General features: G+C 39.5%; 1 protein-coding gene across 1 annotated transcript in view; it reads right to left on the reverse strand.

The window, feature by feature from the left end:
* Positions 1-14857, reverse strand: part of C5 (complement C5) — a 93944-nt gene that overhangs the window by 33555 nt on the left and 45532 nt on the right. Inside the window, exons 22-23 of the mRNA XM_028107832.2 lie at positions 13421-13481; positions 515-604 (exon numbers count right to left, since the gene is read on the reverse strand). Coding sequence (XP_027963633.1) covers positions 515-604; positions 13421-13481 — 151 coding nt within the window. The remainder of the gene's footprint in view (positions 1-514; positions 605-13420; positions 13482-14857) is intronic.

Here is a 14857-nt window from a genome sequence, read left to right on the forward strand (position 1 = left end):
GTACTAACATTCTGTGAGTCCAGGGCTTTCACTGAGACAAAATGTAGTCAGGACATTCTGTTGTTTTGATGACTTAATACTGAATTATAAAAGCTGGAGACCAGAGGAAACCCACCAAAGCTGCCACTTCTGCAAATGTGCCAGAGGGGAGAGAACCCCTCTGGGACTGATATTTCCGCAGAACAGTGCAACTCTGGTGGGTCACAAAGCCTTCTCTGGAGCAAGAGTGGTCACTAAGATCATGGAAAGTTTTGGAGAAGTCTTTGCGTCAGTGATAGCCCCCATCCTTCATCGTGGGAGAATGAATCTCCATTTAAATCAGGCCAATGGAAGAAAACAGTCAGAAAAGCGGTTGGGGATTTGAAGGTGGAAGAAGGAGCAGGGTTCTCCCAGAGGCGGATTTGTATATGCTGCTGAGTAGAGAAGAGGAGAAACAGAATAATCATGAGGATATTTGATTGCTGTTTGAAGCATAAAGTGAAATGAAAAATAAAAATGGCATTTGTCACTTTACCTTTTACACTCACAATCCTTTTGACTTTTGTTTTGGGGACCAAATCTAATGGTACCCGGTATGGGAACTCCTTTCGTCTACTAATGACACCTGAAATTTAAAAAAAATATTAGATTTACACAGAATTCTTTTTTTAAATTTAAATTTTATTAATTAACATATAGTGTATTATTAGTTTCAGAGGTAGAGGTCAGTGATTCATCAGTCTTATATAACACCCAATGCTCATTACATCCCGTGCCCTCCTTAATGTCCATCACCCCGTTACCCCATCACCCCACTCCTTCCCCTCCAGCAACCCTCAGTTTGTTTCCTATGATTAAGAGTCTCTTATGGTTTGTCTCCCTCTCTGGTTTCATCTTGTTTTATTTTTCTATCACTTTCCCTGTGCTCCTGTTTTGTTTCTTAAATTCCACATATGAGTGAGATCTTATGATAATTATCTTTCTCTGATTGACTTATTTCGCTTATCATAATACCCTCCAGTTCCATCCATGTTGTTGCAAATGGCAAGATTTCATTTTCTTGATGGCTGAGTGATAGTCCATTGTGTATATACACCACATCTTCTTTATTCACTCATCTGTCGATGGACATCTGGGCTCTTTCCACAGTTTGGCTATTGGGGACTTTGCTGCTCTAAATATTAAGGTGCAGGTGCCCCTTCAGATGACTACATTTATATCTCTGGGGTAAATCCCTAGTAGTGCAATTGCTGGGTCATAGAGTAGTTCTATTTTCAACTTTTTGAGGAACCTCCATACTGTTTTCCAGAGTGGCTGCACCAGCTTGCATTCCCACCAACAGTGTAGGAGGGTTCCCCTTTCTCTGCATCCTCGCCACCATCTGTCATTTCCTGCCTTATTAATTTTAGCCATTCTGACTAGTATGAGGTAGTATCTCATAGATTTATACAGAATTCTTGAAGGAACACCAGTTGCAGGTTATTTATAATATACTAGCTTCCAAAGAATTGTTTTAAAATAAAAGGTCCTCTTATAATAACTATATTAAAATTTAAAAAGGAAGTTAAAAATAATCAAGGATTTTTATCAAACCCTAGGGCTATATAATCTCTTTAGAGCATTAAATTTAACTGTAAGCTTCCTGGTCATTACAAGATAGGAAATAAATAGGTTATATATATTTTATCTACCAGAAAAAGGGAGCATGCCGTTTTGTCCAAAGAGAGAAAATTATTCTCGGAACTGAAAGCTAAAAATAACTAACACAATTCCTTAGTCAAGGATATACGAAGATTAGCTCCATTGGGAAGCATGCCCTGAAATTCTTTCCACTTTCTCTCAATGTAACTTAGACCCGTTTTTTCTATGTGCAATAACAGAGTTTAGTGTACTTGTATCAGAGCATTTTTCTGCTTTAATCATTGGTTTATTTCATAAAAATGGTATTTATCATTCTACTGATAGAACACTAAGCACTCTGCTAAGCTTTTAAATGCGTTGTTGTATTGGATCTTAAAACAACTCTGTTTGCTAGGTCTATTGTTATTATTTTTATTTTATAGATGAGAAAACTGAGGTTTAGAGAGCAAACTGCTCTAGGTCACAGAGCGGGCACAGATGAAGCTTGGATCTGAGCTCAGAAGTTTTACTGCAGACCCACAGCAGTCACCACAAAGAGACCCCACCACCCATTGTCCTGCCAGGAAAGCTCTGAGGGCAGGAACCATCTCTTATTGGAAGCTGTAGTCCCAGCATTTAGCATGGTCCTTGGCATAGGGCAGATGCTAAAAGAAAATAGTGACGTTTTGCCATTTAATGGGCAAGCCACATGGCTTTGCAGAAGAGACAGAGTGTTCCTCAGGTGACTTCTTTCTTCATTAACTTTTAATAAATGCTGAGGATATAATATTAAAATAAAATTCGTGAAGACATATAAGAGGTTTGTGGTGTGGGTGAAAGAGCATGGAGTTCAGAAGGAGCTCACTCTATATGTGACACTGGGCAAGAGGCTTCACCTTTCTATCCCTTGATGTGCTCATCCGTTCAATAGAGGTAATAATATTTTCCTCAAAGGATTTTTATAAGGGTGAAAATAATATAGACAAAGAGCCTGGCAAACAGTTTGTGCTCAGTACATTGTACTTAATAATAGTCAGTTGTCTGAAATTATCTAAATTTGATCCTCCACTAGTTTTTCCATTGATACCTGCCCTTGACTATTTCAATTCTTATTAGCAACTCTGCTACCAGATTGAAAAGGTCCAGAAGAGAAAACTAAAGCTAAGAGAAGTCAATATTATTCCTTGTCAGAAATCATGATAAAAGATACATCAAGGAATGCTTGGGTGGCTCAGTTGGTTAAGTGTCTGCCTTCAGCTCAGGTCATGATCCCAGGGTCCTGGGATTGAGCCCCTCATCAGGCTCCCTGCTCAGCGGGGAGCCCGCTTCTCCTGCTTCCTGCTGCTCCCCCTGCTTGTGCTCACTCTCTCTCCGACAAGTAAATAAATAAAATCTTAAAAAAATAAAAAATAAAAGACTCATTAATACATCACATATAGAGGTAGATGCCAGAGAGACTAAATCATTTAGAAGTCAAATCTGTAAAACCAATAGGATAAAATATACAATATCTCTGTGAACTAAGAGCAGGGAAACACTTCTTAAAGATTACCCCCAAAAATATATAATAGCTATAAAGTAAAGTTATAATGAATTTGACTATATCAGAATAAAGGACTCCTGTTCAGAACCCCCTAGGGTTCATTATTGCTCAAAAAAAGTACACCAGAGGGGCACCTTGGTGGCTCAGTCAGTTAAGAGTCTGACTCTTGATTTCTGCTCAGGTCATGATCTCAGGGTCATGAGATTGAGCCTTGCCGCCGCCGGACTCTGTGCTCAGCAGGGAGTCTGCTGGACATTCTCTCCCTCTCCCGCTGCCCCTTTTTCCTCTCATTCGCGTGCACTCTCTCATTCTCAAATAAATAAATATATTTTTAAGAGAGTACACCAGAGACAAAAATCAATAAGAAATAGACAAGAAAACCCAAACGGAAAAATAGAACAAAGTGCAAAAGATAGGAATAGGCAATTCACAGATGAGAAGCCCAAATGGCCAATAAGCATATGGAGAAATTTTTTTTAAGGTTTTATTTATTTATTTGACAGAGAGAGAGAGAGCGCACGAGCAGGAACACAAGCAGGGGGAGTGGGAGAGGGAGAAGCAGGCCTCCCGCCAAGCGGAAAGCTCATATGGAGAAATGTTTAAAATCATTTGTAATCAGAAGGATCCAAATTAAAACAATGAGATGGCATCCTATGCCTCTCATAAATGGCACATTTTAGAAAGGCCAGTAATAATACCAAGTGCTAGTGAGGATGTAGAGAGATGACAACCCTCACACAGTGCTGGTGGATGTGTAACTAGCACAGCCATCCTGAAGACCGGTGTGACAGCAGTAAATAATATTCATTGTATGTATGCCCTTTGCCACCGCGGTCGCACTCCCAGATATATGGTCCAGATAAATGCTGCAAAGATTTGTAAAGGGAGATGTATAAGGATGTTCGCTGCAGCATTGCTCACAGTGGTGGGGAATCTGTCACTAGAGGATGGATAAGTAAAAGTGTGGTGGACTGTACTCTGAAACACTATGTGAGAAGCAGTGAGTGTATCTTTAAAACAGAACGTTGAGATAAAAACTGAAGAAAGAGAGGAGGTAGAGTGGGATCTGAGTGGGTGCATTTGAAGGAAGGGAAATAGGAGCAGGGTTCAGGAATGAAGGGAGGGAAGAAAACATGAGGGGCCTGCCCAGACCCTTCGGTGTGCCAGGAAGTGGGGGGGGGGGGGGAGCTGAACTCCCTGCAGCCCAGAGAAGAAAAGATTTGGAGGTAAAGGGCTTGTGGGGGGGAGAAAGCAGGAACCAAGGATGAGCGCTCCTTGGATTGAGTTTCCACATTTAGTCCTCATTTTAAGCTGATGCCACACTATGTTAATTCCTATTATTTTACAATTTGTTCTGATACCTCCTTCTCCCTCACTGATATTTTTTTTCAAATTTCCAGTGAGGTTATTGTCCATTTACTTTTCCAAATATATTTTGGCCTTTTTAAAAAAAAATGGAATTTAGGGGCGCCCGGGTGGCTCAGTTGTTAAGTGTCTACCTTCGGCTCAGGTCATGATCCCGGGGTCCTGGGATCGAGCCCCGCATCGGGCTCCCTGCTCAGCGGGGAGCCTGCTTCTCCCTCTCCCACTCCCCCTGCTTGTGTTCCTGCTCTCACTGTCTCTGTCAGATAAATAAAATGTTTAAAAAAAAAAAATGGAATTCGGCGGAGCAAGATGGCGGAGGAGTAGGAGACCTAGATTTCGTCTGGTCTCAGGAATTCAGCTGAATAGGGATCAAACCATTCTGAACACCTACGAACTCAACAGGAGATCAAAGAGGAGAGTAGCAACAACTATCTGAACAGAGAAGCGACCACTTTCTGGAAGGTAGGACGTGCAGAGAAGTGAATCCGAGGCGATATTCGGGAGGATAGACGGCGGGGGAGGGGCCTCCGTTGGCCGCTTCTGGCAAGTGCTAGAGCCGCGGAGCACAAAATTGGACCTTTTAGAAGTCGGCTCCACTGAGGGACGTCGCTGCAGTGGCTAAGCGGGGGTGGAACCCTCGCGGGACAGTGGGGTCTCAGGACCCTCGGGGTCACAGAAAGACCGGGGGAGCCTGAGTGCGCCAGAGCTCCCAGGTATCAGAGCGGGGAAGCCGGCTGCAGAGACCAGCTGAGGCGCGGGCTCTCAGCTCGGGGTTGCCATAAACTGTGATCCGCGGCCGGGTCGGGCCACTGCTCCTGCAGCAGGGACCCAACAGGCGGCAGATCTGGGGAGACTCCCCTTCCTTCCCGGGGAGGAGCAGCGCGGGAACGCACCGCAGGGATCTGCTGGGTTTGGAGACTCCACACGGGGTAGGGTGCCACAGATACAAACGCTCGGTCACAGCCCGGTGAGCATGGAGTGCGGCCGGAGACCAGGGACAAGGGAGTGACTGCTTTTCTCTGGGGGCGCACTGAGGAGCGGGGCCCCGAGTTCTCAGCTCCACCGGGTGGAGATTGGGAGGCCACCATTTTTGCCCTGGTCCTCCAAGGCTGTACGGAGAGCTTGCAGGGAACAAAAGCTCCTGAGAGCAAACCTGAGCAGCTTGCTTAGCCCAGACTGACAAGGGTGGGGCAATTCAGCCTCCGGCAAAGACATTTGGAAACCACAGCAACAGGCCCCTCCCCCAGAAGATCAGCACGAACAGCCAGCAAGCCCAAACCAAGTTTACCGATCAAGGGGAACGGGAGAACTCCAGCGTTAGGGGAATAATGCACATAGAATTCATGGCTTTTTTTTTACCATGATTCATTAGTTCATCAAAGTTAATTTTTGTTAACTGTTTTTTTTTTCTTTTTCTTTTTCCCTTTTTCAACCAACATCTTATCAATCTCTTTAAAAAAAAAACATTTTTTATTTTTTTTTTCATTTTTAGAGTCATATTTTATCCCTTCATAGTAGTTACCCTTATTTTTGGCATATATATAAAAGTTGTTCTCTCTTTAAAATTTTGAGATACAGTTTCTTCTAACAGATAAAAATATACCCTAAATCACTAGTGTATGGCTCTGTTCTAGTCTCCTGCCTGATCACATTCTCTCCCTTTTTTCTTTTTTTTTTTTAAATCTTCTTTCTTTTTTCAAACAACTTCTTATCTTATCAAGTCCTTTTATAAAATCTTTTATAATTTTCATCTTTACAGTCATCTTCTATCCCTTCATTGTATCAACCCTTATTTTGTACATATATGTCTTTCTTCCTTTAAAATTTTAGGAGGCACTTTTTTCTAACAGACCAAAATACGCCCAAAATCTAGTGTGTGGCACTGATCTATGCACTAGCCTGATCATATTTGATCACATTCTGCTTTTTTTGTATTGTTCTGTTTTTGTTTTTATCTTTTTTTTTCTTTTTTTTTTCTTTTCTCTTTCTTTTTTCTTTCTTTCTCTCTCTTTTCCCCTGGTTTCAGGTCAATTCGGATTTGTATACAGTATATTTGCTGGGGACGTTGTAAACCTGTTAGCATTTTGTTCTCTCATTCATCTATTCTCCTCTGGACAAAATGACAAGATGAAAAAAATCACCTCAGCAAAAAGAACAAGAGGTAGTACCGTCAGCCAGGGACCTACTCAATACGGACATTAGTATGATGTCAGACCTAGAGTTCAGAATCATGACTTTAAAGATACTAGCTGGGCTTGAAAAAAGCGTGGAAGTTATTAGAGAAACCCTTTCTGGAGAAATAAAAGAACTAAAACCTAACCAAGTCGAAATCAAAAAGGCTATTGATGAGGTGCAATCAAAAATGGGGGCACTAACTGCTAGGATAAATGAGGCAGAAGAGAGAATCAGTGATATAGAAGACCAAATGATGGAAAATAAAGAGGCTGAGAAAAAGAGGGAGAAACAACTACAGGATCACGAGGGCAGAATTCGAGAGATAAGTGATTCGATAAGACGAAACAACATTAGAATAATTGGGATCCCAGAAGAAGAAGAAAGAGAGAGAGGGGCAGAAGGTATATTGGAGCAAATAATAGCAGAGAACTTCCCTAATGTGAGGAAGGAAACAGGCATCAAAATCCAGGAGGCACAGAGAACCCCTCTCAAAATCAATAAAAATAGGTCAACACCCCGACATCTAATAGTAAAACTTACGAGTCTCAGAGACAAAGAGAAAATCCTGAAAGCAGCTCGGGAGAAGAGATATGTAACCTACAATGGTAAAAATATTAGATTGGCAACAGACCTATCCACAGAGACCTGGCAGGCCAGAAAGGACTGGCAAGATATCTTCAGAGCACTAAACGAGAAAAATATGCAGCCAAGAATACTATATCCAGCTAGGCTGTCATTGAAAATAGAAGGAGAGATAAAAAGCTTCCAGAACAAACAAAAACTAAAGGAATTTGCAAACACGAAACCAGCCCTCCAAGAAATATTGAAAGGGGTCCTCTAAGCAAAGAGAGAGCCTAAAAGCAGCAAAGATCAGAAAGGAACACAGACAACATACAGTAACAGTCACCTTACAGGCAATACAATGGCACTAAATTCATACCTTTCAATAGTTACCCTGAATGTAAATGGGCTCAATGCCCCAATCAAAAGACACAGGCTATCAGATTGGATTAAAAAACAAGACCCATCGATATGCTGTCTGCAAGAGACTCATTTTAGACCCAAAGACACCCCCACATTGAAAGTGAGGGGGTGGAAAACCATTTACCATGCTAATGGACACCAAAAGAAAGCTGGGGTGGCAATCCTTATATCAGACAAACTAGATTTTAAAACAAAGACTGTAATAAGAGATGAGGAAGGACACTATATCCTACTTAAAGGTTCTGTCCAACAAGAAGATCTAACAATTGTAAATATCTATGCCCCGAACATGGGAGCAGCCAATTATATAAGGCAATTAATAACAAAAGCAAAGAAACACATTGACAACAATACAATAATAGTGGGGGACTTTAACACCCCCCTGACTGAAATGGACAGATCATCTAAGCAAAAGATCAACAAGGAAATAAAGACTTTAAATGACACACTGGACCAAATGGACTTCACAGACATATTCAGAACATTCCATCCCAAAGCAACGGAATACACATTCTTCTCTAGTGCCCATGGAACATTCTCCAGAATTGATCACATCCTAGGTCACAAATCAGGTCTCAACCGGTACCAAAAGATTGGGATCATTCCCTGCATATTTTCATACCACAATGCTTTGAAACTAGAACTCAATCACAAGAGGAAAGTCGGAAAGAACTCAAATACATGGAGGCTAAAGAGCATCCTACTAAAGAATGAATGGGTCAACCAGGAAATTAAAGAAGAATTAAAAAAAATTCATGGAAACCAATGAAAATGAAAACACAACTGTCCAAAATCTTTGGGATACAGCAAAGGCAGTCCTGAGACGAAAGTATATATATTGTATAGCAATACAAGCCTTTCTCAAGAAACAAGAAAGGTCTCAAATACACAATCTAACCCTACACCTAAAGGAGCTGGAGAAAGAACAGCAAATAAAGCCTAAACCCAGCAGGAGAAGAGAAATCATAAAGATCAGAGCAGAAATCAATGAACTAGAAACCAAAAGAACAGTAGAACAGATCAACGAAACTAGGAGCTGGTTCTTTGAAAGAATTAACAAGATTGATAAACCCCTGACCAGACTCATCAAAAAGAAAAGAGAAATGACCCAAATCAACAAAATCATGAATGAAAGAGGAGAGATCACAACCAACACCAAAGAAATACAAACAATTATAAGAACATATTATGAGCAACTCTATGCCAGCAAATTAGATAACCTGGAAGAAATGGGTGCATTCCTAGAGATGTATCAACTACCAAAACTGAACCAGGAAGAAATAGAAAACCTGAACAGACCTATAACCACTAAGGAAATTGAAGCAGTCATCAAAAATCTCCCAAGAAACAAAAGCCCAGGGCCAGATGGCTTCCCAGGGGAATTCTATCAAACATTTAAAGAAGAATTAATACCTATTCTCCTGAAACTGTTCCAAAAAATAGAAATGGAAGGAAAACTTCCAAATTCATTTTATGAGGCCACCATTACCTTGATCCCAAAACCAGACAAAGATCCCATCAAAAAGGAGAATTACAGACCAATATCCTTGATGAACATGGATGCAAAAATTCTCACCAAAATACTAGCCAATAAGATCCAACAGTACATTAAAAGGATTATTCACCACGACCAAGTGGGATTTATCCCTGGGCTGCAAGGTTGGTTCAACATCTGCAAATCAATCAACGTGATACAATACATTAACAAAAGAAAGAACAAGAATCATATGATCCTCTCAATAGATGCAGAAAAAGCATTTGACAAAGTACAGCATCCTTTCTTGATCAAAACTCTTCAGAGTATAGGGATAGAGGGTACATACCTCAATATCATAAAAGCCATCTACGAAAAACCTACAGCGAATATCATTCTCAATGGGGAAAATCTGAGAGCTTTTCCCCTAAGGTCAGGAACGAGGCAGGGATGTCCAGTCTCACCACTGCGCTATTCAACATAGTATTAGAAGTCCTAGCCACAGCAATCAGACAACAAAAAGAAATCAAAGGCATCCAAATCGGCAAAGAGGAAGTCAAACTCTCACTCTTTGCAGATGATATGATACTTTATGTGGAAAACCCAAAAGACTCCACCCCAAAACTGCTAGAACTCATACAAGAATTCAGCCAAGTAGCAGGCTATAAAATCAATGCACAGAAATCAGTGGCATTCCTATACACCAACAACAAGACAGAAGAGAGACAAATCAAGGAGTCGATCCCATTCACAATTGCACCCAAAACCATAAGATATCTAGGAATAAATTTAACCAAAGAGGCAAAGGATCTGTACTCAGAAAACTATAAAATACTCAGGAAAGAAATTGAAGAAGACACAAAGAAATGGAAAAACGTTCCATGCTCATGGATTGGGAGAACCAACATTGTGAAGATGTCAATGCTACCTAGAGCAATCTACACATTCAATGCAATCCCCATCAAAATACCATCCACTTTTTTCAAAGAAATGGAACAAATAATCCTAAAATTTGTATGGAACCAGAAGAGACCCCGAATAGCCAGAGGAATATTGAAAAAGAAAAGCAAAGCCGGCGGCATCACAATTCCGGACTTCCAGCTCTATTACAAAGCTGTCATCATCAAGACAGTATGGTACTGGCACAAGAACAGACACATAGATCAATGGAACAGAATTGAGAGCCCAGAAATGGACCCTCAACTCTATGGTCAACTTATCTTTGACAAAGCAGGAAAGAATGTCCAGCGGAAAAAAGACAGTCTCTTCAACAAATGGTGTTGGGAAAATTGGACAGCCACATGCAGAAGAATGAAACTGGACCATTTCCTTACACCACACACAAAAATAGACTCCAAATGGTTGAAAGACCTAAACGTGAGACAGGAGTTCATCCAAATCCTAAAAGAGAACACAGGTAGCAACCTCTTCGACCTCAGTCGCAGCAACTTCTTCCTAGAAACATCACCAAAGGCACAGGAAGCCAGGGCAAAAATGAACTATTGGGATTTCATCAAGATAAAAAGCTTTTGCACAGCAAAAGAAACAGTCCACAAAACCAAAAGACAACCGACAGAATGGGAGAAAATATTTGCAAATGACATATCAGAGAAAGGGCTAGTATCCAAAATCTATAAAGAACTTATCAAACTCAACACCCAAAGAACAAATAATCCAATCAAGAAATGGGCAGAAGACATGAACAGACATTTTTCCAAAGAAGACATCCAAATGGCCAACAGGCACATGAAAAAGTGCTCAACATCGCTCGGCATCAGGGAAATCCAAATCAAAACCTCAATGAGATACCACCTCACACCCGTCAGAATGGCTAAAATGAACAAGTCAGGGAACGACAGATGTTGGCGGGGATGTGGAGAAAGGGGAACCCTCCTACACTGTTGGTGGGAATGCAAGCTGGTGCAACCCCTCTGGAAAACAGTATGGAGGTTCCTCAAACAGTTGAAATTAGAGCTGCCAGTCGATCCAGCAATTGCACTTCTGGGTATTTACCCCAAAGATACAAATGTAGGGACCCGAAGGGGTATGTGCACCCCAATGTTTATAGCAGCAATGTCCACAATAGCCAAACTGTGGAAAGAGCCAAGATGTCCATCGACAGATGAATGGATAAAGAAGATGTGGTATATATACACAATGGAATATTATGTAGCCATCAAAAGAAATGAGATCTTGCCATTTGCAAAGACGTGGATGGAACTGGAGGGTGTTATGCTGAGTGAAATAAGTCAATCAGAGAAAGACATGTATCATATGACCTCACTGATATGAGGAATTCTTAATCTCAGGAACAAACTGAGGGTTGCTGGAGTGGTCGGGGGTGGGAGGGATGGAGTGGCTGGGTGATGGACGTTGGGGAAGATATGTGCTACGGTGAGCGCTGTGAATTGTGTAAGACTGTTGAATCACAGATCTGTACTTCTGAAACAAATAACGCAACATATTTTAAGAAAAAAGAAAAAGAAGATAGCAGGAGAGGAAGAATGAAGGGGAGTAAGTCAGAGGGGGAGACGAACCAGGAGAGATGATGGACTCTGAAAAACAAACTGAGGTTTCTGGAGGGGAGGAGGGTGGGGGGATGGGTTAGCCTGGTGATGGGTATTGAGGAGGGCACATTCTGCATGGAGCACTGGGTATTATGAACAAACAATGAAGCATGGAACAGTACACCAAAACAAATTATGTAATATATGGTGATTAACATAACAATAAAAAAATCTAAAAAAAACCAAAAACATATCCACACACACACACACAAAATAAAAATAAATAAATAAATAAAATATTTTTATATATCACAATTTAAAAAAAATAGACACAAAACATAAAAAAAATGGAATTCTATAAAGTATCATATTGGTATAGCAATTCCAACATATAAATATTGGAAGTATTTCATAAACTCTCCAAACTCACTGGACAGAATTAATTGTCATCTTTACCCTATTTAGCCCTCTAGAAAGTAACAAAGTACCTAAGTACCCTCTAGAAAGTAACAAAGTACCTAAATCTAAGTTGTCTAAAAGGATAAGGAGAAAAGTCATACGGCAAGATTGGAAAGAGGCATAGAATTTAATATTACTATTTTTTTCACCAAGATCTTTGATCGAGCGACTTATTCCCAGATGAAAGATCATTCCCATCGTGTGGCCCTGATGTCTACCCCTGGGATGTACAAGACAGGACCACTTTGGAAATCAGTTTGAAGTAATGTCAGGATAGGAGGCACAAGGGTAAACGGGAAGAAAAAAAGGACACAGTGGCTCTGAGGCCTGATGTAACTGTATGAGGCCCCAAACCTCAGAATTTGTAATATCTCTCCCCACAGATCCTTCACAACAGACAGGCTGGAAGAAGATATGTGTGAAGATAAAATTTTAAAAAAAGGAAGCATCTGGATATATGCATCTAGGATGGATTTTTCTTTCTGTTACCCTGTTGAAGTCATCCTTAGCTGAGGGTACTCAGCTGATGTAAAGGTAAAGGTCTGAATTCTTTGCTTGCCCAGAGGAAATGGCTCTCTGAGTATAGGGTCTTGATTTATAAGTAAACTTTTTTCCTCACTGCTCTGTCACTGAAAACAAAGAAAAATTATTCAATGCAATAATAAGGTAAATTTTAACCATTTAATAAGAACTGTGGCAGGCTACCTTTTTTTGTTGTTGAAAAGAATTGTTAGTTGAACACATTCTAAATTTCGCATATATATATATATATATATATATATATATATATATATATATATATGTATGGGCCTTGATTAAATGCTTGGATTTTCACAAAATTCTAACTGTGAGAAGATTCAGAATATCTTTATTGAAGGGTAAAAGCAGGGGAGTAGGAACAATGAGGAATGGGTTAGTTAAGTGACTAATCAGCATTATTGTGTTTTCAAATACTGCGTCTTAAAGAAGTATGGAAATGACTTTTTCTTAAGTGTTCTTTGGGATTGATGGTTCTATAAGAAAATATTATAAATTATTATTGTGATGGATAAAAAATGACTACTATTGAAGAGAAGTCATGCAATTATTACTATCTCAATGCTTTGCACTTAAAATTAATGGAATTCTTTTTCTTTATTCTAAACCCATGCAGGTTACAATACAACATATGCTATTAAGACTGTCAATGAACTAAGAAGTGGATATTTCTTATTCCAGACAATTGACATTTTGAAAAACAGTATTTCAGGTTACCTAGACACTTTAATTTCTAGAGCAAAAGAAGACATACAAATACAAAATCATTTTGCCTACCATAAATACCCCTTGGGTCCAGAGTAACACCAGCATAACTTTCCTTTTTGACACCTTCCGGCTAAAAAGGGAGAAAACATTGTCAAGAATATAATTAAATTTAACTCCCTCAGTGGAGCCTTAATTTGTTCACTGGATTTCAGCTGCCCCATTCAAATGACGAAAGAATATAATTAAATTTATGTGACCTGAATTCTTGGATCAACTTAAAGACTTTCTAATTGAAAAATTCTTTTTTTAAAAGGCAAAATATGTGTAAATATTTATATCCCTACATGGAAGAATAAGATTCTCTGGCTACTTGCATAATAACCAGAGCAAATACTTAAATAGAAGTTATTATAAGCCAGGTAATTGATCTAAGTGCTTTGTATGTATTAGCTCGTTTAACCTAAAAAAATACTCTATGAAGTAGAAACTATTATTACTCCCATTTGATAGATGAGGAAAAGAACACATAGAGAAATCAAGAAACGTATCCAATGTCACACTGCTAGGAAGTGGTGGAGCCAGGATTCAAACCCAGGCAGCCTGTCTCCAGAGTCTGTGCATGGAACCACCATGCAAGGATGCATAGGACATGCCTTACACAAAGTAAGTCAGTACATGTCTACTGAAGTGATTTCATGGCTGAAAACAGAGGTCAGAGAGTGAAGACCTAAGAAGGCCCAGTTCTGTCATTAATTAGCCATGTGCCTCTTGGCAAGAATCTCAACCTTAGTAAGATAACAAGAAAACACTCAACGGCCTATGTGGGTAAATAGTACTTAATAAATGATAGTTTTCTTCCCTTTTTAGTCTGTTTACTCATTTGTAAATGGGACATTTTTTTAGACTATAAATTCTAAACTGTAAATGCATGGGCAGTGTCTTATTTATTGTTGGAAATCCAGTACCTGCCTAATGTCTGGCACATCGATTTCAAGACATGTCTTTTGAATGTGTTAGGGGGAAAATCTTGGAAGGCTGTATATATGTATATATATACACCAAATTGTCGCAGTTCGGTATCTTTGGGTGTGGGAGTTATCAGTGATTTTAATTTTCTTCTCTGTGGTTTTTCATTATTCCATATACAATATACATATACAGTAAGTAAGTACCATTGTCTTATTTAAATTTTTAAAACATAATGTCAGACTGAAAGAAAAGTTGTAAGAACAGTACAAAAAAAAAATCTGAGATAACCTCTACCCAGTTTCCTTCAAATGTTAGCATTTTGTTACATTGACATTTATATTATTTTTCTCTGTGTTCTTTTTCTGATCTACTTAATGATAAGCTGCTGACATCTTGTTTTTCAGAATGAAAAAAGTGTTATTGTTCTTTCTCTTTCTTTCTTTTTTTAAATTTTAATTCCATTATAATCAATACACAGTGTTATATTAGTTTCAGGTGTACAATATAGTGACTTGACACTTCCATACACTAGTTACC

This window comes from Eumetopias jubatus, unplaced genomic scaffold (genome assembly GCF_037043125.1).
Source record: "Eumetopias jubatus isolate StellerSeaLion01/CBP00866 unplaced genomic scaffold, mEumJub1_p1.0 scaffold_15, whole genome shotgun sequence".
In the NCBI taxonomy this organism is placed as follows: Eukaryota; Metazoa; Chordata; class Mammalia; order Carnivora; family Otariidae; genus Eumetopias; species Eumetopias jubatus.